The sequence below is a fragment of the Protopterus annectens genome, chromosome 6.part1 (genome assembly GCF_019279795.1).
Source record: "Protopterus annectens isolate FY-2018-M chromosome 6.part1, PAN1.0, whole genome shotgun sequence".
In the NCBI taxonomy this organism is placed as follows: Eukaryota; Metazoa; Chordata; order Ceratodontiformes; family Protopteridae; genus Protopterus; species Protopterus annectens.
The window spans coordinates 470646241-470671306 of NC_056738.1; the positions used below are offsets into that span (position 1 = coordinate 470646241).

Consider the following 25066-nt stretch of genomic DNA (forward strand, 5'->3'; position numbering starts at 1 on the left):
AATTTCTGTGAAGCTAGGACTAAAGTGGAGGACAAGAAAGGTCCTTCTGAAACTTTTAACAAACAGATCATGTTAGCGCTTTTATTGTATGATGGAGCTTTCCTCCCTGGGCCTCCAATGAAAAGGGGCAGCTGTTAGCCCACTTGAACTCTCCAGACAACAAAAGCATATTGTAGAATTACTAATGCACAATCACACTACAAGCACATAAAAACATTCATTTAAGCAACCATAATGTCAGCCACAGCTGCTTAAATGACTTCCATTACTGCACTTATGTCCATTCAGTAACTCTTTGATGGCAGTGTTCCTTCCCTTCTACCAACTTGTGTCCAGGACAACTGCCATCTACCCTTGTAAGGTGTACTGTATGCATATATTCTGTATGTCTGTGTATATCCAGACACACACACACACACACACACACACACTTGTATGCAAACATACAGGCTCGAGTGCACACACCAGATACACACCCACACACACAAACGATTATGATTGGGTCTCCAGCTGTTTGAGATATGGATAAAAAGAAATTCAACTCAAGAGTGAAGCTTTAGAAGTAAAACTTGGCATCCATGTTGCGAATGCGTAACAATATTACTAATGATGAGACCTGTTCATAATTCTTTGTAGTGCATAGAGCTTTATTTACTCCATCTACTACCAGCTACAGACAATAAAATGAGAAGTGTTTTGCTGGCTTTCAAAGCTGGTAAAGCATTTGAGAAGTACTGTCAAACAGGCAGTAGAAGACATCTTAGAATGTTTTTGGTTATATACTCTGTGTGTAAGGGAAGCAAATCATACATAAATCTATTGTGACTTTCTAATCATATAGTCGGAAGGCAGTACTGAAGTTGAAAAGAAACTATTTTAACTTCTGCCACTGTCATTTGCTGACCAGCACTGTCAGCTGTTAGTTCGTAGCACCAGACTTTGATCTTAGCAGTGCTTAATGGTGCTTAACAATTGTTAGTCATCTTTCTGAGAACTGTTAAGAATGGGTCCCGTGCTAAAGTAGCTTGTCTTTTAACTGATTCTGGAGCCTGTGCATGGCACTCCATATATTATACACACACACACACACACATATATATATATATATATATATATATATATATATATATATATATATATATACATACACACACATGTATGTATACATATATACACATAGACATATATTTGAATATATTCTCAGTCATTGCTAGTTAAAGACATCGAATCACATGTGATCAATTTCTGCAGTCGAAAACTACAGACATCAAGAAAAAAAATAATAAACTGATTGAAAAAAGAAAATAACAGCTTTCCTTTCTTAATAGGCACAACAACAGTTTCTCTGTATCACCTTATTCATGTGTGTTAACCCTAAATCTATCACTGCCCCAACTCCAGTCATATGTATATATATATTACCTTAGTAAAAACCCTTTCCCTTAACAGTACTACTACAAAGACAGGTCATGATATATGCACACTGTACACACACCACCACACATATCCACCACTGCAAATACCACTTTACGTAGCCCTAAATCAAACACTAACCAAAAAACAATTGCATAAGCACTTAAAAACATTCACACACACACACACACACACACACACATAGACACAAACACAGCAATCAATCTGTCCTACTAACTAGACCTTATTCCCTTATTCTAACCCTCAGTAAAACTCCTCTTAACTACATGCAGAAATATCACACAGAAACAGTCTGTGAGCTGACACTGACCATCTCCTGACATTGACAAATGTAAGATTCAACTTAAAGTGACACCAGTATACTTTGTCAGCACCATGGACTTTTGACAAAATATGAGGAACCCATACACACACACACATACACACACACCTGTGTGTGTGTGTATGAGAATTAGAGATTTTATTGGTGCATGCATTTGACATGTCCTGGAATAGTGGGTTTATTTGTCTCTGGTATAGCTTATTGAATTATGTTATGGTTTAACTTCAGTTGATGGACCGTAACACAATTCAGGAGATTTTACAGTTGCGTGACCCTGAACTTCTATATTTAATTTCCAGGGTCCACCATGTAAAATTTGTTGGTTGTTTTACTTTTGGTAATCACAAATGTAACCTATTGGTTTCCTTTTGCAGTTACTTTTTTAATGATTTAGATGGCAATTATTTATCAAAAACTCAGATATATATATATATATATATATATATATATATATATATATATATATATTTATATATGTGCAGTGTATTCACTATTATATACTTGTGTATCCATTAAACATACATTGAAACATATAACGTCAGTAAAAACTAATTGCAAAATGTGTGGGGCTGTGCCCCCCAGATCCCCCTAGCTTTATATTCTCACTCCAGGGTCGCACTGCAGTGGGGCAGGGGCTATATTCCATTTTCAACCAAATGAGCTTTCAATCAAATGAGCTTTCAGTGAAGTGGGCTGCCTGAAATAATTTTCGACCAAATGTAATTCAACCAAAAGCAGTAGACCCATGTGTGTGTGTGTGTGTGTATGTGTGTGTGTGTGTATATATATATATATATATATATATATATATATATATATATATATATATATATATAATCAGAATTATGTCATATGTCACTGGCACTTAAGTTCACCAGCTTCAGCTGCTGAACCAGTCTGTGGTCACTTATTGCAGGATAACAGAGTGCCTTACTAATCACTTGTGGCTGTATATCAGTTATTAACATTTCTGAACTTCAGTTCAGTTGATTTTGTAGCTTGCAATACTACAGTTTGAATCCCCACATGATGTGCTAGCACACATTCTGCTGGAAATTCTACAAAGTTTTCTGCTGTGGGTGTGACAGTGTGGTTAGAATATGATTTCTAGTTACATCTCGTAGTTGCCCACTGCAGGCAGATAGAGAATTCTTCTGGTGTCATGCACTGTTTAACATCCCCCTGCAAAATAAATAAATAAATACAATATTGTTCATTCTGTAAAGTGTAACAACTTCATACTCTGCCTTTTTAAACCCCTCCTTCCCAACTTCATTGAATGCTGCTTTTCTTTTGGAGGTGGTAGGTTATAACCTAGTTTGCATTAGTAAATCAGTTGTAGTACATAACTGGGGGAGGTCTTTAAAGGGAACTGCCTGTAAGAGTGATAAGATGTGTTTTGTAGGATATAAAGGACAATTAGTTTATTTCTGTTTATCTTTTGTAGCTGGCAGACCATGTTCAGGTCAATGGAGGTGTAAGGGTAAGTCTTCCTTTAAGCAATTTGATTTCAAAACAGCAGTAAGATGTGGCCTTGTGCCCTTTACAGCTGCATTTAAATACTTATTTTTTCTTTTGCAGGGCAATGAAGTCGCTGAAGTGGAGAATGTTCCAGTTGTTCCCTATCCACCAGTAAACACCAGACCCTTTGGAGAAAACACCTACAATCAGCTTACCAACATAAGTCCACAGGATCCACACTATAGTAGACATGCTACTCCTGGGCCACAGGCAGAGACTGGAGGAGGACATGTTAATTATGAAAGGCCACGTCTAAGCCTTCCTGAAAATGTACCCGCTGTGAGTCACAATCATCAGTACTTGGGACCTGCTGTAAGTACATTTATGTATGCGTCAGTTCTGTTAATCCTCGACTACTTCTGCATGACTGTCATGCAAGGAATGTGAATTTTGTATTATCTGCACACTAACAAAGCTTCAACTTTCTCAACTTCTGTATCAAAATAATGGCATCAAATGCCTCAGAAGTCTTGCTAGCAAAAAAAGATAGTGGCTAAACTGAGCTTTGCTTGCATTGTCATGTTGGTACAGCATTTTGAATTCCACTGTAGATAATGGTTACTAGAACTTGTGTGCAGGCCATTTTCCCACTGTGATAATAAAGCAGAAATGATTGGCCCTATAGCTTCCTTTTGCCACTTGCCATAATCGTAGCATCACATTGGTGCAACTTGAGACCATAGTTGGAGAAAAAATATACCATGTTGAAACACCCTATATAAGTAGAAATTGAAAACTTTCTAAATTGGGTAGCATACAATCTGCATGCTACAGAGGTGTGTATTGCCTGCTACATTTATTCTGTATGTATGCTTGTGATTTATAGAATATTTGTTGCAGGGGCACAAAAACACTGGAAAAGATTTTGGTGGGGGGAGCATTGCAATAATGGTTGTAGTACAAAGGTTTAAAACAAAAATGCAAGAAAAAAAGCTTTTGCACAAGACAGACAACCCCCTGCTTTATTTAGTATACAAAGTGCCTTTCTTTTTTTTTTTTTAATTTCTTTTTATTGAGTTTTAATTAAATCATAACAAATTATCATACAACTATAGTACCATAAAACATACAAGCAAAAAATCACTCTGCAAAAAACAGACTATATACAGAACCCATCTATGGGAGGCATCTAAAAAGAAGGTTTAAATGCAGTGAAATTAAGTTAGAATAGACTCATACACCCTTCTCCATGTGTCCCTCTGTGTAGGATTTAGCCTCATGGAATACCACAAATATTTGTGAGCAGACATATGCTTCCCAGCCATCTTTTTGAGACCCTCCCAAGAGAGAGTAGATCTATCCTTCCAGTTTAAGGTAATATAAAATTTTATCAGCATAAAAGACGTTATAAGAAAGTGTGTATTCTTAATGTCCTTTCCTTCGGGGGGGTATATGAAGGAGGGCGAATTGCCATGAGAGCGTAGATTTCTCATAGCCCATTTTTTCTAATTTGACTCTGAGGGCACACCAAAGCTTGTATGAACATTTGCAGCTCAAAAAAATGTGAATGGTATCAGCTACCATCGTTGGGCAAAATTGGCAAAAAGGAGGGACTTCCTTGTACATCTTGTTGAGTAAGGCTGGGGTGTAGTATGCGTTATTTACTATCATAAGTTGGGTATATCTGAATTTTAGCAGGGGAATAGCTTTGGAAGATTTCCGAATGGCTTGGGCTATAAACTCAGAGGAAATTGAGGGGTCTTGCTTTATCCAATAATCAGAGTGAATAGCATCCTTTGAGCATCTGATTGTAGAGATTAGTTTATAAGTGTGAGATACCATCTTCTTTTTACAAATTAGTAGATTCCATAAAACCTTACATAACTCAATTTGGTATTCCTGGATGTCAATATCTATCCAGAATCTACTGCAGATGTCTTTTAACTGTCGAATCATGATGGTGTACTTGGGTGAAAGCTTAAGTTTATTTCTGATGGAGGAAGTATCATCCAACTTGAGTACAAAAAAATCCAGGACGGTTTTATTTTGATCAGGGGGAATGGGTTCAAGTTAATCACCTTCTCATTTAGTTTAATGTTAGGATTAAGGTGCAAGGGTTGGAGAAGGAGAAAAGGTAAATATAGATTTAGGGATTTAAACAGGTTTTGCGTAGTTTTGATTTGGGACCATAGGTCATTTTGAATTTTATACTTTCTTTTGGCTGAGATGTCTAAAAAAGGGAGTGCCATGGGATTAATGAACAGCGTTTTGATATAATTGTGGTAAAGCTTGACCCAAGAAGGGACCCAAGTATTTGATTCTTCTCTGAAGGTGGCAATGTTGATTATTCTGCTGCATCTATTTATTTCATACAATAGTCTGAAATCTGGAAGTCCTAGACCACCTTTGTCCTTAGGGTAAATAAGTACAAAGTGCCTTTCTGCATTTCAGAAGTCTGCATCTCCGTATTATTAACATTGATTTAATTGTATTAATGTTTAGAAAATGTTGTCCAAAGAATGTAGCATTACGTATTTCCACAGCATGTTTAATGTCTGTGTTAGGGGTACACAAATCATTCATTATGGTTCTAAAATCACTGAGCATTATCAGAGCTGAGCATATCACTTCTTGTTTAACACATACTCAAAAACTGTAGAAGTTGTGTAGTTCACTCATCATTCTATGTCATAAAGGCATGCATGCATTGTTACAATTGTTTTGTCATTCTGGAAACAATGGAAGATTCTTTAAAGCATGTATTTTCTGAAAGTGTGATTGTTTTTAATGGTCTGTGTAAACAATTACTGATTTTCATCCATAATGATTTGGGAGGTAAGTTACACAAACCACTGGCTGACTGCATCCACAGCTTTTTCCTTTCTGTGTTGCATTTCTTCAACCTTGTTTTTCTTGAGTTGTCATATTCACTTGTGTATTCTGTCTACCTCTGAAACAAGTTCACTGGTGTGCTTCGCAAGACTGTTACAGGTGATCATCCTCTATCCGATACAGTGTTTGCCACTGCAAACTGCTTTGTTTAGTCATTCATTTATTTCTATCTAGCAATCTAGCTATTTAATATATCACAGGTTATTTATCTGTCCATGTCTGCCTGTCTAGCCATCTAAATATTTTTTTATTTGGCATTTGCTAACTAATTAGGTGGGATGATCAACTGACCATTTCCTGCCATGACCTGAGTCAAACCTGACAAATTTAGAAAAGCATTGTACTTTGTATGCATCCCTTGCCTTAACATAGTGGAATGTGTATACTGTATAAACAACAGTATTTCCTTACAGTTAATTGGATAGTGTATGCACTGTTATGATGGATAAAGAGGTAGGTAGACAAGAGTTCTTTTATGTGCGAGTTCTGAGGACCTAAAGGTGGTAAGATATGGACTGTTATGAATTTCATTTGGGGGGGAAATCCACATGTATGGAGCCAGCCCATGAAATGCTGTTTCTGTAAGTGGTTAGAGAGAAAGGAAGACATCATGACATTATAGATAAATAGTTTACTTATTTATTTGCTTGCATTTGTTGACCAGGAAAATCTGAATAGGCCAAAAGCCCATTTATAGCAGAGACCTGAGGAGGATAGATCTGCAGAAGTTCTTTTAGATACAAATGCAGTCAATTTCCAATGTAGTAAATGTTAATTTAAAGAAGAACAAATTGTAAATGGGAGTATAAGGAAATAAGACCTAAAATATTGGTAATAATAGAGAAAATTTATCTTTTAAAATGATAAATAGTCATATTTATAATATATACTCATTTTGCTGAGGTAAAGCAGTTCATATAAGTTATAAGTGTAGTGGAGTTGCACCATAATTACATGAATGTGAAGAACAATAATTTGTAAGTGGAATTATGAGAAGAGAACAGGCATGTGTACAATATGTACACATTTTGTTCAATAAAAAATGGAAATGTTGATTTTAGTAAGTCTTTAAAGTGATGTAGTTTTTTATTTCATGGAGAGATGGTTTGAGGGAGCTCCAGTGTTTAGAAATATAGTGGGACTAGAGAGCATTTCCATGTAAGTTGTCGATTGGGGTAACAGGTGAATTTCTCTGAGGATCTGCGGATATGACGAGGAGAGTATTGCAATAAGGAAAGCCAGAGAGGGACATTTTTTCTGGGCTATGTAGTATTTTATTGCTAGTGTCAGCTGAATGAGTTTTAGGAAGTTAGGATATTCAAGCCAATTAAGAAGCCTGATTGCTGTGCAGTTATGCGTGTGATTAGATGAGTTAATGGCAAACTTAGCAATTTTTATTATAAGTCTGTTCAAGCTGCACAGATTGTAATTTAGTGAATGTTGGTGCCGCATTTAATAAAGTGGGTAGAAGGACAGATGCTATGCATTTCCTGGTGGATAAGGAAGGCTTTGACTCTGTATAGCATGCCCAGTTTCTGATGTTTTATATTTATTTATTTTGTCCCCAGTCCATTAAAGATTGATTTATCACACATCATCAAGTCAAGTGACATCAGAAATATTTGGTCTGCAGATCTAAAACTCTTCTGTAACATCAACAAAATGGTTTGGGGGGACAGATATAACTTGCAAGGGATACCACTGCTGTGGAACAGACTCCCCATCCATATAAAACAATGTTCATCCTTGTCCATATTCAAGTGTAATTTAGATATATGGATGGAAACAGAACATTTACCCAAGACTGCCCTCTGTACTACTACTAGACAGAGGCAGCTCCTAAATGCTTTATCCCATGTGTAGGTCCCCCTCAAATTATCTGTGATATGATCCCAGTTATTTTCATTAGGAGTAATATATAATTATCAACCATGGGACGGGTAAGGCCAATCTGTAGGCAAATGTGATAAGTTATTTCAAGCACAAAAAGGGAAATAAGCTAGGCTTAAAATGGGGGGCAGCTAGCCTAGTACTTACCTATGAACTTATAAGCAGCTCGGTTTGTGATCCATTTTCTATTATGGTACGTTCTGAGGATGTTAGACTAAATTAGACTTGGTTTTGGAATTTCAAAAGATTTTGGAGGTGACTCGCATGAGTTTTTTTTTTTTTTTGCATAAAATACTAGGCTAGAGTGTTTGAATCATGTTTCTATTGATAAGAAGCAATGTTGGCTGTTAGACTGCAGTTCGTGAATTGTACTAGTATAAGAAATGTTTGTGGAGTCATCCATGTCATTGATGAAAATGTTAAATAGAAGAGGGCCTAGAACTGAGTTCGGTGGAACTCCCTCTGGTATGGGGAGAGAGAAGTGGATACATGTTGTTGTCATTTGACACACCCTATATGAGAGGTAAGAGACAAATCAGGAGTGAGTTTGTGGAGGAATTTATTACAAGAGACTGTACTGAATGCTTTAGTTAAGTCAAGGACTATGGTAGAAATTAATTTATTGTTGTTTCTGTGATGGTGAATGGTGCTTAAGAATGACACCAGATGAGGTTATTGCATAGAAGAAGTTGGACAAGATTACATTTTTCAAGGATTTTGAACAGTGGAGACAGGATAGCAATTTATCAGAATGTAGTCAGTTCAGTACAGCTTCCACCCTTGTGGAGGGACAAGATGTGGGATTGTTTTAAGGAAATGGGATTTTCATTTTTGATCTATTGATGAGAATAGATATGGGGAAACCTCAGGGATCTACGGCATGTTTCAGATATTCAGTGGGTAGGTTGTTGGGAATAGTTTGGTGGATTTTAACTTCAGTAAGTATGAACTTTAGATGTCAGAATAGGTAGATTTGCTTATGTATTAGAGTTGTAGTTAGGGTTTGGGCTATGGGGGAGTAGGGGGGTAGAACAAGGGTTGAAAAGAGAGGTGGCTACATTAATGAAATTGGAGTTAAAAGCACATACAGAGTCATAAGCAATGTTCATAGGTTCATAGGTTGGTACTAGGCTATTGGACCTAGGGCCTATACAAGCCTATCCATAGCATTTCCCAGGCTATTTTTCCAGGAATTTTACTTCCCTGGTCCCCAGTCTAGCAGGGCGACTGACATGATCCCCGGGTGAATTTCTTATCTACCATCCAGTCATCAAGGTTCCTTTTGAAGAGGGCCAAAGAGGCGCTCTGCTTGACATGTATGGGCAGTCTATTCCAGAGAATGCAGAGTCTTTGGGACAGGAATCTATCCCTCCAGCATGGTTTGTTCATTGTGATGACCAGGTTTAGATCCCTGGAGTGCGTGGCTCTGAGGGATTGGGATTTCTTTAAGTGTAGCATGTCCAACAGCTCTGGGTTTGACATGGCCTTGTATGTTAAGCAGAGATTACCTCTGAGTAGCCAATATGCGACAGAGTATAGCTGGAGTTTTTTTAGATAGTCAACAGAGGGTATCTGCTTTAGGCCTGTGATTCTTTTCGTGAGGTACTTCTGTGGCCTTTCCAGCTGTTGCAGATCTCTTGTGAGGTACATACCAAACGGGGAGTTGTACTCTATAATGGGTCTTATGAGGGATGAGTACAGAGGGACAATGACCTCCTTTTTCCTGGATGAAAAGCCCTTAGTAATGAGATGTGCCACATAGAAGGATTTCCTGACAGTTGTGGTGATGTGGTTATCAAAGGTGCGACCACTGTCCACCTGTGTCCCTAGATAAATGAAACTGTTTATTAGAGTTAAAAAAAACTTAAAACAGCTTTAAATGCATTACATAACTTCTTCTCAAAAAAAAAACCAAAAAACACACACCCTTATAATAATTTCCTTTTTCCAAGTTGATGTTGATGTTTCGCTCAATTTTAAAAGAAACAAAAGAAACAGCAAAAAATTAAATTTAAATTTATTTTTTTTTTTTTTTTATTTTTTTTTTTTTTTTTTATTAATAAAGGATATAATAAATATTGTCATTATATTCATATTCAAATCATTAAATATATACCCAAATTCAAAGGAATTTTAGACAACAAAACACTTCACTTCACTACAAAAAAAAAAGTAGAAAAAAAAAAAACATTAAAAAAAAAAAAAAATTAAAATATAATCCTATAATAGGATCTTCTCTTCTCTCCTTCCTCCTCTGAGAACCGATACTTCCTTTAGTTAATAGGAATATAAAAATAAAAAATAAAAATAAAAAAAATAATATAAATATAATAAATTAAAAAAAAAAAATAAAAAAATAATAATATTTGATAAAATTTTTAATTTTTTTTATTTTTTTTTATTATTACCATATTATTTTTTTTTTTTAAAAGTATACAAAAAATAAAAATAATGTTATAAAATATGTGTCCCTAGGTCCCTTATCACACTTTCGGTGTTTAGTGTACTGCCACTTATGTGGTAATTCATGGGTACATGTTTTATCCCAAAGGGGATAACTGTACATTTCTTGACATTGAGCGTGAGCCCATGGCTGTGGCATCAAGCATCTGTCTCTGTAAGGCCATTTTGTAGGATGTCCACATCATTTGGGGATTCGATAATGGCTCCCAGTTTGCAGTCGTCTGGGAACTTTGTTAGCCAGAGTCCTATGGTGTTGGCCTATACTTCAGAGAAGTAGATGCCAAATGAGTGGTCCCAGGACAGAACCCTGAGGTACTCCAGTTGTCACTTGTTTGGAGCTGGATTTGGAGTCTGCTACTTTTACAGTGTGGGTTCTATCAGTAAGCCAGTTGGCAACCCACTGCATGACATAGGGATTAATGCCCAGTTTAGTAAGTTTATCTATGATTCCAAAGGCCTTGGCAAGGTCCAGCTAGGCTGTGTGGACCGTCTTACCCTCATCCACGCCTCTGGAGACTGAGTCAAAGAAGTCAGTCAGGTTGAGGAGACAAGATTGGCCCTTCAACAAACCAAACTGGGTGGGGTCCAGTGTTTGAAGGTTGCCAGTGTCCTTGTTTATAACTTCCATGATAATGCATTCCAAGTCTTTGCAGATCAAGCTCGTTAGGATGATGGGATGATAGTTCCCGGGGTCCAAGGTGGACCCCCCCTTTGTGGAGTGGGATAACTGTAGCTGTGCACCACTCATTGGGTGCAAATCCTGAGGTGAGGCTATGATTAAACATGACACTTAGGTGAGGTGCCAGTTCATTTTGTAGTTCATGCAGTACACATCCTGGGATGTTGTCTGGTCCCATGGATGCTGTATTCTTAGCTTTGGAGAGTGCGTTTTTTACCTGTGTGGCTGTGATTACCAGCATTTGGCAATCTTTTGGTATTGAGATGGGCCCTTTAGGGGGTGAGAGGGGGGGCGAAACTGGCACTGAATCGATCTGCTAGGATATTGACAATATCCTTGGGATCAGTATACTTAATGCCATTCTGTTGTAGCTCAGAGCATATCTGAGTATTGCCATTTAAATTCTTGACATAACTATAGAATGCCTTGTGGTTGTCCTTAAAATCTTTGGCAATTTTATTTTCATAACTAGGTTTGGAGGATTTTATGAGGGACCTTAGCTTCTTAATGAGGCTGGTAAGGGAGTTTTTTGGATCCTGGGATTTTCCTTTCTTCTGTAACAGTTTCTTCCTTCTGTTGTATAACTTGTTTATGGCAGGGGACCACCAGATTGGCTTCCATTTTTTGGAGGCGAGTGTCGTGGTTCTGTTTGGAATGGCATGATTTATGCACGAGTGGATATGCTCAAACAGTGCTTTAGTGTAGGATTCAGCAGTCGAACTTTCAGTTCCCATCTTCATAAGTGTCATGAAGTTTTTCACTTCTGACTTGAGTAGCATGAAGTTGGCTTTGGAGAAGTTTTTTTTGGAGGTTTCCCTACTGGGTGGTGGGGGAGGGATGTGGACGTCAAGGATGATTAGCTTATGGTCAGACCTGACCAGCGAGGGGGTGACTGCTGGTGTGGAGCATCGATCTCCCATGTTGGTGATGACCAGGTCAAGGATATTTGAGCCCCAGGTTGGACTATGGATTAGTTGATCCAGGGCATTGGAATTTATGATTTCCAGGAACCGTGGGGTAAAGGCGTTGGTACCGGAGTAGTTTTCCCAATTAATGGCAGGGTAGTTGAAATCACCCAGTGTTAGGGTGTTAGGTTGTATCTTAATATTTTCCAGTATGTTTAAAAAGGTGCAGTGAGACTCTTGGGGCATGGTGAGGGATCTGTAGCAAGCTACAATTTGGATTGCAGTCTTACCTAATGTTAGTTGCACCTGTAATATTTCAGATGCATTCTGTTGGGCAACTAGCCTGGAGATGTGAATATCCTTGGTGAATATGAACACTCCACCAGCTTTATTGTTTCGGTCCTGGTTTGGTGGCCGAAAAGTGTGGTAAGAGTTGTAACCTGGTACTCTCTGGAGCCTTGAACCAGGTCTCGGTTACTGTACAGATATCAATGTTCTCCATTTTTAGGAGTGCCACGAGAGAGTACATTTTGAGATTTAGACTTCTAGCATTGAGTAGCATAACCTTCAGATTTTGCGTGTTTATATCTGTTACAGCGGTAGTTTTGTCATTTGAGCCTTGCCTAAAAAAGGCAGTATGGGGGTGGCAAGAGCCTTAGACAGTAAACTAAATCCCAGGGGTGACAGGTGCAGACTATCTCTGGCAAAGCATTGTGGTTATCGATCATGTCATCCTAGGCGGACAGATACTGGATCTCCTTTGAATGACACCAGAAACTTAGCCAATTGTTGAAGTCAATCATTTTGTCTTTATACTGTGGTATCATTCTGGGTAAAGGCAGGATGCTACTCAGGGCTAGGATCATACCTGCCTGGGACACATGATTCAAGAGCTCTTCCATGTCTCTTTTCATGTAGTCCAGGGAGGTACGTCTCAAGTCATTCACATCAACATGGACAATGACAGAGTCATATTTGTACTTGTTGTGGAGTGACTTGAGTGCATGCGTTATGTGGCAGATCCTGGCTCCCGACAGGAAGCTGATGGTAATTTTCTCCTTCTCCAGCCTGGTGAATGGGACAGCAGTGTGCCTGACTATGAAGTCACCACTGACTAAGGTGTTGGGTACGTTGTTTCACCTTAGGAGCTATTGGGTGGCACACTGGTGTTTTGAGCTGTGTGTTACTTTGGTTGTGATAGGTGTTTGTTTGCGCATCTGCTTTGGAGGTCCTTGTTGCTTGCACAGGTTAATGTTAATGTCCTCTGCATATGTGGGTTTAGTGTTTCTGTATGTGGGTGTTTGTGATGTGGGTTTTGAATGTCTATGTGCTATTTGAGGTATAGTGCAGGTGTTAGCCTTGTCCTCTTGACTGTCTAGCACAATCTTGGCTGGAGAGAGCTTTGCTTCTAGTTTGGCTATGTAAGTGCATCTCTCACAGGTCATAGTCTTGGGTGGTAGGAGGAGAGGGTTGTCTGTTTATATGAGGCAATTGCTGCATTGCCCCAGTATGCTCAGGTTTACCAGGTGGACTGGAAAAATCACTGGAAGCTGACCCTTGGACATGCCTGGTTCGGTGTTTCTTTTCTAGAGTACAAGAGCTGTTTTCCCTTGCCTTGGCAAAGTACTTTGCAGTTATAGGCTGTTTAGTGCCTACGATTACTTTCTCCTTATATACAAGGAGAGTTAAGTGCTTTTATCAGTTTAAGGCTTCCTAGTGCTTTCCTGCAGGTTATAGATCTAGTGCTAGTCACAGGGATTCAGATTTTAGTGCTACTGCTGAGAAACCAGCTAGTTCTAAGGGAAAATTTGAAGAGCAGACTTCCTGGTGCCGGGAATAGTTTAACCTTAGCCCTGCGGTGTTGCACGATGCACAAAATCATGCAAACATGCATTTTATTTAAGCCAGAAAGTTGAAAGGGATAGAAATCAGCCCCAAAGGGCCAATACAATTACACTTTCAGAGCTGGAAACCACTCCTCTAGCGTTAGATAGGCTTTACAATGCTTACTACTCTCACTAGTATGCAGTAGGACCTCCCACTACCACAGCAAGGTCTGGAATAGCTCTGAATACAGAAACTGAAGTCCTGAAACCAGCAAAGCCTGGGATCTGGACTATATTAGTTAGAAAAGGCAGGAAATGAGCAAACAAGATAGTATCTTTTTTTTGGTTAAAACAGGCTAAGAAATGCAAAAACACAGTAAATAAGCACAGAAAAGGCTATCGCACATGAGTGTGTAACCCTAAACAGTAAATGCAATTTAAAACTGTATTAGCAATTTAACTTTTAAAATTAAGCAAGGCAAGTGCCCAAACTGAAAAACAATTTACGTAAAAAAAGCACTGGACACCACGTCTCCACAAAGTGACACACAGTTTAATAGACACCACACAAAATCGTCTCCACAAAGTGACACACAGTTTAATAGACACCACACAAAAATCTACGATGTCAGCACAGTTGTAAAAAACATCCAAACTAGAATACATATTTATACAGTATAATCCCATATTAAAAATGTGTATATGTAAACCAAAATATTCATTTAAAAATCCCTTTTAATCTAGGACTATTTCTATGTTAAAAGACCCAGTGTAATTAATATAAAAAATGTGTCTACATTGTAAAATACTATTTCTACCTAAAATATTATTTAATTTCATAATAAAAATAATTAAATATGAATAAATATGAATAAATACGTACAATGGAAATTGTCACAGGTTATATGGAAATTGTCATTAAGTAAATACTAGATACTCATAATTTGGCAGCTCTAAGCTTGAGTACAGGTTTCAATGACACCATGTCATTTAAACCAGGACTCTTGGTGGCTTCCAAAATTAACTGCCAGTATAATTCCCTGTACTCAAGCCTAGTTTCCCATAAACCATCCCTAGGGTCCACACTGACTACCTCAATAACAAAGAATTTGTTTACAATTCTGAGAGTGTTTAAACAAGGCACTAATCTCATTATTTCTTCTAATATTATAATCATGTTCATAAATCCTTTGTTTGAACTTTCTCTCAGTCTTACCTACATAAAACGAATCACATTGTTCGCATATTACCAAATAAACCAAACCACTTGTTTCACAATTAGCATACCTGTTGGTTTTAATAGAAATGTTCCTACTCTTCAAGTAAAGTTCCTCCCCAGTGTGTACAAACTTACACCGGGTGCATCTTCTACATTTAAATGTGCCCCTCTTGTTAGAATGACTACCCTTAATATATTCGGAGGCTCCTTCAAAAATATTTTTGATATTACGTCCCTTTTTGTATATGTATCTCAAGGGTTGCTTAAAAAGGATGTCCAAGTCTGACAATCTAGCAAATTTATTCCATTCTTGATCTATAATATTTCTACCCAACCCACTCTCCCCATCATAAGTTAAAACTAAAGCAGAGCCCAGTCCAGGATAATCTTTGACACTAGCATCAAGAACTGATGTGAATAAATCTGGTGTTTCCTCAGAACCTAATATTGGTGCATAATGTGTACTTATACCCTCATTGACTTCCCTATACATATCCAAAAGTAAGTTATCTGGGTATCCTCTTACCCCAAACATATCCACAATGCGTATACATTCATTATGGAAATCTATGTCACATGAGGTCATCCTACTTGCTCTGACTAATTGCCCTTTTACCACCCCTCTTTTTTGGTGGGGTGGATGGACACTAGAATAGTGTAGATAGAAATTTGAGAAGGTTGCCTTTCTATGAATTTTTGATTTACGCTTATGATCTAACCTATACAGGTACACATCCAAGTAATTTATCTCATTAATACTTGTCGGGTGTGTAAACTCCAAAAAATTAGTGGTACTAGATAAATAATTTAGAAAATCAAGGAACTTTTCTACCGAACCATTCCAAAATATGATGATGTCATACAGGAAACGTCCGTAGAAGTTCCAATATGAATTATAAGGTGAAGAAAAAACATGTTGTTTTTCTCACTGTAAAATAATGATATTTGCATATGTGGGTGCACAATGTGCACCCATTGCCACACCTGTCAATTGCTTGACTCACCATGAAAAAATATAAAATTATTCTGTAACACAATTTCCATCAAAACCATACAAGTATGAAACACATTAAAAGGAATATCCTTACAACCCACCAAAAATTCTTCAAACCACACCAAACCTATATTAAGGGGTATACACGTAAATAAATCAATCACATCTAATGTACAAAACATACTAGAATCAGCAACATTGACATTATTAATGAGTTTTAAAAATTCCCATGAATCTTTTAACAATTGCGTACTATTCATTACTAACTTTTTTAGTTTATTGTCAATAAATTTGGCTAATGGAGCAGTCACAGACCCTTCTGCTGAGACAATAGGTCTCAAAGGCGGGTCATAGAGTTTTTATGTGTTTTGGGTATATCAAAAAAACTAGGTACCCGAGGTTTCTCTACATACAAAAAATTGTAAAGCTCCAAATCAATAAGCCCTTCCAAAAGTAACTCATTTAGACAAATGTAAATCTTTCTGTATGCAATCTGTACTTCTTTTATTGAGGCTCTTTCATAAGTTGTCTCGTCATTCAATAGATCCAAAATCTTTGCTTCATATAAAATATGGTCCATAAGGACTACCCCACCCTTATCAGGTTTCATAATTCTAACATTTTTGTTGTTCCTTAGATCATTAAGCACAATATGTTCTTGTTTAGTAAGGTTGGAGGGTACCTTATTCCATTGTAAATGTTCCCTTAGTTCACTCTCCACAACCATTTCAAAATTTTTCAACTGTGGATGTAATGGTGGATTAAATAAGGATTTCCTGACCAGTTCTGAATTTTTCTTCTTAAAATTACTAGCACCATTGTCGAAAAATAATTGTAGGTTCTTTTGTCTGATAAACATTTTAAAATCAATCAGTAAATTAACTAGGTTAGCTTTGGTCCTAGGAATAAAAGTGAATCCTTTAATGAAAAGGTCAAAATGACCTGACGTAATATCTATATTAGAATAATTAAAAATATTAAAACCTTTACATGAAAAAATACACCCACTTTGTGTGATTAAGTCTTTACATGAAAAAATACACCCACTTTGTGTGATTAAGTCCACCGGTTCTGTGTCCACCTCTGTTTGGACCAAACTGACCCCTGTGTGATTGATTTCCCTGCCAATAATTCACTGGGTTGTTGTACTTTAATCTTTCCGACCTCTTTGGCTGGGGATACTCTAAAGGGTCTTCCAGATTAAGTTGTTCCACCACATCCCTATTTGTGTTCTGTACCCACTTTTTAGTATCAACCCCCCCATTAAAAGAATTCCCAGTTTTAGGTTTAGGATACTGTATATTTTGATTGTATTCATACTTATCCCTTTCTATTTTGGATCGCTTTCTATCCTGTACTTTTTTACATTTATCAGCTATGTTATCTAAAATATCAAAATATTTTTTTATTTTCACTTTTTACCTTGAACAATAAATCATTGACAGTAGAGTTGTTCACTTTATCAATTTCTATGTACATATTGTCCATCAACCTTTTATTATTGTCAATAATTGCCCTCTTAATATCTGTACCACATTTGTCAAACGCTAAAACCTTGTCCTTATGAAACTGAGAGCCTTCAATGACATTGTTTGGGTATTTACATACCCTAACGCCCTTTGGTACAATACTGGATTGCAAACAGTACTTTAAATAGTCATTGTCCATCTACAAAACCTTGCATTTGTAAAGAAATGAGTCCAACTTTTCAAGTGAAGTTTTGTAACTGTCATTACAGTCATTGCTGGTAACCCTGTCCCCAGCATCTTTAAAATTAAGTTTAAAATCTAAAATGTCAGTAAATTGTTTTCTAGTACCTGTCTGACCCCCACCGACTGTGTGGGTCTCTTTTGCCAAACCATTGATGTCCAAGTTTGATGATGTCGATGGTAAAACACCACTGCCTTTATGAGAAGAAAAAATGTTAGGTAACCCATCCAAACTCCATCGTTCCCGTTGTGGTAAGGGAATTGATGCAGGCTGACCATTAAATCCATCCATTATTGTCATTCCTTCTTTCGAAGCAGAATGAAGCAGAACTTCCTGATTTCCAGGCAAAGCACTAACAGACACTGTAGTTAATAAAGTTTGACTGAGTGGTGCCAATAAACCCACCAGTTCAGTTAACTGGCCAATCAGTGTACAAAGCTCCCCAATCTCACCGCCTTCACTACCATTCTCTTGAATGGTGGTGTTGGGATCCGTGGTAGACTCCATATTCACCCAAATAAACCAGAAACCAAATCAAGGTGAAAAGTGCTTGGAAAAACTAATAAATGTAAAAAAAGCACTGGACACCACGTCTCCACAAAGTGACACACAGTTTAATAGGCACCACATGAAAATCTACGATGTCAACACAGTTGTAAAAATCATCCAAACTAGAATACATATTTATACAGTATAATCCCATATTAAAAATTTGTATATGTAAACCAAAATATTAATTTAAAAAAATGTCCATTTTACTTATTTATTCATATTTAATTATTTCTGTTATGAAATTAAACAATATTTTAAGTAGAAATAGTATTTTACAACATAGACACATTTTTATATTAATTACACTTGGTCTTTTAACATAGAAATAGTCCTAGATTAAAAGGGATTTTTAAATGAGAAGTGCAGTTAACAGAACCGATCAAAAACAGCAAAAACTGGGCAGTTTAAGCCAAAAGTACTTGGAGTTAGCACAAAAAGTCTCTCTCTCTCTCATTTCTGGTGCTGTAGTAGTCTGCAGGACGCCCAAACAGGATCTGCTGATCTAAAACATGCTCAAACACGCACAAACATGCTTTTGTAAGCCAGAAAGTTGAAAGGGATAGAAATCAGCCCCAAATGGCCAATAAAATTATACTTTCAGAGCTGGAAACTACTCGTCTAGCATTAGATAGGCTGTACAATGCTTACTACTCTCACTAGTAAGCAGTAGGACCTCCCTGTACCACAGCAGAGTCTGAAATAGCTCTGAATACAGAAACTGAAGTCCTGAAACCAGTAAGGCCTGGGACCTGGACTATACTAGTTAGAGAAGACAGGAAATGAGCAAACAATATAGTATTTTTTTTTTTTTTTTTTTTTTTTTTGGTTAAAACAGGCTAAGAAATGCAAAAATACAGTAAATAAGTACAGAAAATGCTATCATACTTGTGTGTAGCCCTAAACAGTAAATGCAATTTAAAACTTTGCAAAAATTAGCAATTTAACTTTTAAAATTAAGCAAGGTAAGTGCATAAACTGAAAAATGATTTAAAGGCAGAAATAACAGTAGAATAAGTAGCTAGTCTACTTTTAAAGTTTTCTCGAGAAGTGCAGTTAACAAAAACAATCAAAAACAGCAAAAAACGGGCAGTTTAAGCCACAAGTACTTGCAGTTAGCACAAAAAAAATCTCTCTCTCTTATTTCTTAAGTAGTAGGTTGGGTTTAGATGGTTTGCCAGTGTTTAAAAGTTGAGATATCACTAACCACATTTTTTTGATGATTTAGAATACAGATTCTAGTGATTAGAGAAATATACCTGTATCTATATCTATCTATATATATATATATATATATATATATATATATATATATATATATATGTGTGTGTGTGTGTGTGTGTGTGTGTGAGTGTACTTGAACTTATTTCTCATTTTGATAGGATTGAAGGGATGAGGGAGTTTTGTGAGTTTGCAAGGTGCCCTAGGCCTTAGACTCCTCTCATTAGTAGTTTTGTTGCTGGTGATCTCCAGAAGGCAGGGTTAGACTTGACTCACTTTTTCCTAATTGGTGCACGAGTATTTAATAAGGTTGCAAATGTTGGTTGAGGTATTCTTCAGCTTCTTCAAGAGGTAAGAGTTTTAGAATGTTGTAGCTGTAGACTCCGGTCCCTGATAAATGTGTCTTTATTGAATTTGAAGAGGTTTCTGACATAATTATATAGGAATGTTTTTGGACTTCCTAGATAGTTCACACTGATCAACAACTTGACTTCAGCTCTCCCAGTGTGAAAACAGAAACTGGGAAACTGCAGCTAGAGATACAGTAAATTTGAGTAAAATTCAGTTACTGGCTAGTAAGTAAACTGTCTGGATGCCTGTAAAGAAGAAACTAAGAGAGCCTGAAAGAAAATCAACTAGAAAAGATGAAGAGATAACACTGACTGGAAAGAATCTTGCAACTATTCAGTAAAAAGCAGTTCAAGCTCTAGCTTTGGTGCAAGACATGACTTCTAGTAATCTAGAGGAAAAATAAGTCAAATGGCTCAGACCTGATTAAACTAAATGAAGCATTGAAAGAGTATATTGACTCAAATAACAAAAAACTGGAAAAAAAGTGGACAAAGCTTTAAACAGATAATCAGACGAGCTGACAAATCTGCAAAAATTAGAAACTGAGATGAAAAAAAGGCTAGCTGAGTACGAGACTGCCCAAGAAGAGATCTTTTAATAAAAGATGAATGAATTAGAGGACAGAGCATGTAGGGAAAATCTGGGATTTTCTGCTGTACCAGAGAAACTACAAGGGACATATTGTATTAATTTTATGAAGGCACATATAAGCAACTGGACTTTTATTCCACAACAGGAAGTGTTAATTGTGAGGGCACATCATGTGTATGCTCCAAATGTGGCAATGAGAAAGTAGCCAAGACCTTTATTAGTAAAGATACAAACTTATGAGCAGAAAGAGCTGATCCTGACAAAACTTTGGCAAAAGGGCAGAGTACTGAAAGAGTGTTTTGTGGAAAATTATTATCATTGTAAACCAGGCAGAAGAGAAACAATTTTATTTCAGTAATCATGGAATGTCAACAGGCAGCTGTGACATTGAAGCTGCAATATCCAGCTGTCTTCAGAATATGTTTTCCTGGGGGATCAAAGTCATTCTTTGACACAGAACAGGCTGAGGAAGAAATGCAACAGTTTGTGCACAAAAAAAAAAAGTGTCATTAAGCAGGAGGAGACTCAACTTCTCATTCTTCTGATAATAAAGCACACAGAGAGACTTGCCAGTGAAACCTTTCCCACTGTTCCAAAGGAAAATGCTTGAGAGATAGAGAAAAGCACAGACGTTGACCTAAAAAATCGGGAGCACTGTGGAACTGAACCAGAATCTTGAGTTGGGAGATGGAGTTCAACAGGAAGAAGACCAGCAACATAGGAATTAGTGAATAAAGGTGAGACTACAATGCATTGATCACATTTGTGAAATATTGCTGTATATGAATAAGTGAAAGAGTGGACTTTTGTTGACTTTGTTAAAACTTGTCTGGAATTGAAAGGCATTTGCCTCACTTTATGACATTAACGTTTGGAAGGACTCTGAGGGGAGAGAAGGGGAAGGAAAAACATAATTGTAAGGAAAACATTTCTTTTCTTAACAGTATTTCTATGAAACATTTCACAGTAGTAAAATATTTTAGTTCTTGTATGTGATAAAGTTATTAAAGTAAACAGATGCCTTCTTTTCCTTCCTCTTCTATTTCTTTCTTCTTTTTTTTGGTGTTTAGAAATGTAGGCATTACAGTGCAAAAAGAGAAGAAAAGCAAGACAAAATCATGTTTAAGTTACTAGGCTGTGATCTTGATTTGTTGAGGTGGGTGTAAAAGTGTACAGATCATAATATATGTGGAGCGGATATGTTTTCTCCTACTTCTGCATAGGTGACTGGATTAAGACCCTTGGCTTAGTCTAATAGCAGGTTTTAAATGGAAACAAGTAAATATGAGAACTCTGAATATAATGAAAAGTTTTCCTTTAGCAATACATGTTTCAGCTTGTCTTTCAGGCTGTAACAGAGGACTATCTATTTTTTTCTCTTACTTTTCCATGGAGGCAAGCTGATAATAGGGCAGCAAAGACAGAACTCTGTTATCACAAAAGCTGGTACATTTAAAAAAAATGCTGTGTATAATAAGTGGGAATAATGACTACTTACCATAATGGCAACACTCTATATTATCTTGAAATGTCAGTGGTTTCACAGGTATAGACACAAAATAAAGAATACTTAATTATATTAAGAAATGCAGACTGTAAATGGCAATGCTATAGGAGAGAGACATTTGGAAAGAAATGAGCATGTGAATTTGATAAAGAAAGGATTTCAGGATGCATATTCTGCAGAATACCATGGACAAAGGAAAAGAAGAGTACTTATATTAATTTCCAGAAGAGCTTCAGTAGTAATAAAAGAGAAAAAAAAAGATAATAATGGTAGATTTGTAGTACTAAGTGGCTGCTGGCAAAGGATGAGGGTTTTACTGGCATCTATTTATATTCCACCTAAAACTGCTATTTTGGAGCTTAAAATAATTTCTGGAGAACTGTACTGCTTTCAGCAGTGCATATTACTTATAGGTGGGGAATAGAATTTGCTTTGCAGCAATGAGGATGTCTCTGGGGCCTAGAAAGAAAAATATAATGAAAGAGGGTAGTTTTCTGAAAGAGAAATATGAAAATGTTTTGTATGAAAGAGGTTAATTCCGTAGCAGGAACTGGGAGAGAATTTACATATTCTCCAAGGTACAATAACTGGGCTAGATTTGATAGACATTATATTTCACAGAAACATGTCCATTTAATTGGGAACTTTGATACACATCCAATAAGTATTTCAGATCATGCACCAGTAATTACTAAGATAAAAATGCAGGGTAATGAAATAAAGATGAGACACTGGTGCTTCCCCACTTGACTGTTAAAATGATAGAAAGTTAAGGAATTGATAGCAGAAATTGTCCATGAATTTTTCCTCAGGAAGATGGCAAAGTTGGGGGTGTGCTCGGGAAGAAAAGAGGTAACTAGAAACATGTTTTGGGAGAGTAATAAGTTGGCAGACTTTAAACATTTCTTACAGAGTACTCATTCAGGAATACTGGGTGAGCAAATGAGTGTAACTAAGAAAATGTTTTTTTTTTTTTAGCTAGAATTCAGGATCTGAATTGCCTAGACACAGTAAGGCCTTGTTAAGTTTAATTCTGGTAGCAACCAAAAAAAGCAATTACTAGAAAATGGAAATTAAAATCTAAACCAACTGTACTTAAAGTAGTGAATACTGTAACAGAGATAAAAGAATAGGAAGTGGGATCTTTAGAAATGGGTAGGAGTGAATTACATAGACATAAATGGAAATTGTGGGAACAATACATGGAGAAAATATTTTGGAAGATGAATGAGGTTCAAGAAAACTCATGAATTAATTTATATAATATTGCTTCAATTATGCAACACATATATTATCTATCCTATAATGTTTGTAGATGTGAACTTGTTAATATGAACAAAACCGTAAAAAAACACAAACTTAGCAAACCCAAAAGGCAAGTAAACGAAAAGAAAGTAGCTCTCCGCAACCACAAAAGTATAATAAAATACGAATAAATTTATTAAAGTAAGCGCTTTTGGTGGGATCAATGTCCCACCTTCATCAGACAAACATACAAAATGTGCACTATCTCCTATTTATACCTTCAATAATTAACCTATTAAACCATAAATTACTACATAATTATATATTATTATGTAATTGTCATTACACACCCTATACTTTTATAACAATACCAACAAGATTGCAATGAAGGTACAGTGTGATATGATAGTCAAGCAAGCATTAACTTATTTACATATATTATTCTTCCCCTTGAAACACCACTAAAAAGTAATTGTAATACAACCTTAAACTTTTATATACATAGTTGTAATTACAAATACCCTACAACTATCTGGCTTTATTAAAAATTAAAAATTAGATTGTATCTAAATCTGCAGTATCAAAACATTTTGATTATATAAACTAAATATAAATATTACTATATCTGTTGTACATATTATTAAAAACTGTTAAAAATGTTTACATTTAAGCTCTAATTGCCACAGAAAATATATATGCATTTCAACTCAAATAGCCACAAAATTATAAAACCATAAAGTTACCTACAAAGTGTCTTAAGATTTAGTATACTTTTAATGGAGACAAAATCATTTAAACCAGGAAATATATATGCAGAAGTCCTTATTTGCCACATCAGCTCTTGTTCTTCCAATAATAATTGCCATGGCCCCCCTCTTGGGTCCAGACGGATCTGATGCAAAATTGAAAAATGAAACTCGTGAGTTTGATACTCTAAAACATGTTTTGCAAGAGCATTATTAGTATCACCCTTACTTATACTATAATAATGCTCATATATTCTTTGTTTCAATTTTCTTTCCGTTTTCCCTATGTAAAACGAGGGGCATAAATTACAACATGCAACGTACACCACAGCTTTTGAATCACAGTTGAAAGTACCATTAATTCTATAGTTCCTGTGATTAATCGTGGCAATAGGACTTACTTTAATGTACTTACATTGTGGGCAATGTCCACATTTCCGCATACCTAAAGGTACTCGCTGAGAGCATCTAAAACGCCTGTTATTATTGGTTTCTACTAAGTTTTTAAGGTTCAAACCTCTTCTATATGTAAACCTAGGTCTAACACCTAGGGCATTACAGATAGAATGGTCCTCAAGTATCACTGCCCAATTTTTAATAAAAATTTATTTGATCCTCTTAAAATCTGATGAAAAGGTACTCAAAAAAATTCAAATGTTGGGACACATTCTCCCTTATTACTATGTCACCCTGTTGCACATATGCATCAGTAGCCAAAGTATTTGTAGCATGTGTGGAGGTGCTTATTTGAAGGTTAGAAAACATGACAGCTAAATCACCTGATCTTTTGGTGATATGGCCTAGTCATCTGATGTTGTAGTCTGATGGCAAGGTATTTTTGTTGATAATAGATGGTTTTAGCCAAGTTTCTGTTAATACTAGAATATCAGGTGAGTGTTGATGAATTCAGTCATGCAGTAATGACATTTTGTTGCATTTTCAATGGATGTTGAGGCCAAACAGTTTGACATTGTGTGGGGAGGAATCTGACAGAGAGGTAGGATGTTGGTGGCACTAGATGAGATAGGGTCATGCATGGCTAGATGTTGAGAGTCTGGGCC

At 36.5% G+C, this 25066-nt stretch overlaps 1 protein-coding gene across 4 annotated transcripts in view; it reads left to right on the forward strand.

Annotated features, from left to right (window-relative positions):
* The window catches only part of COL18A1 (collagen type XVIII alpha 1 chain), a 1701455-nt gene that overhangs the window by 1614801 nt on the left and 61588 nt on the right, over window positions 1–25066 (forward strand). For all 4 annotated transcript variants that reach the window (XM_044075903.1, XM_044075900.1, XM_044075901.1 and 1 more), the window contains 2 exons: window positions 3204–3239; window positions 3338–3589. In XM_044075903.1, coding sequence (XP_043931838.1) covers window positions 3204–3239; window positions 3338–3589 — 288 coding nt within the window. The remainder of the gene's footprint in view (window positions 1–3203; window positions 3240–3337; window positions 3590–25066) is intronic.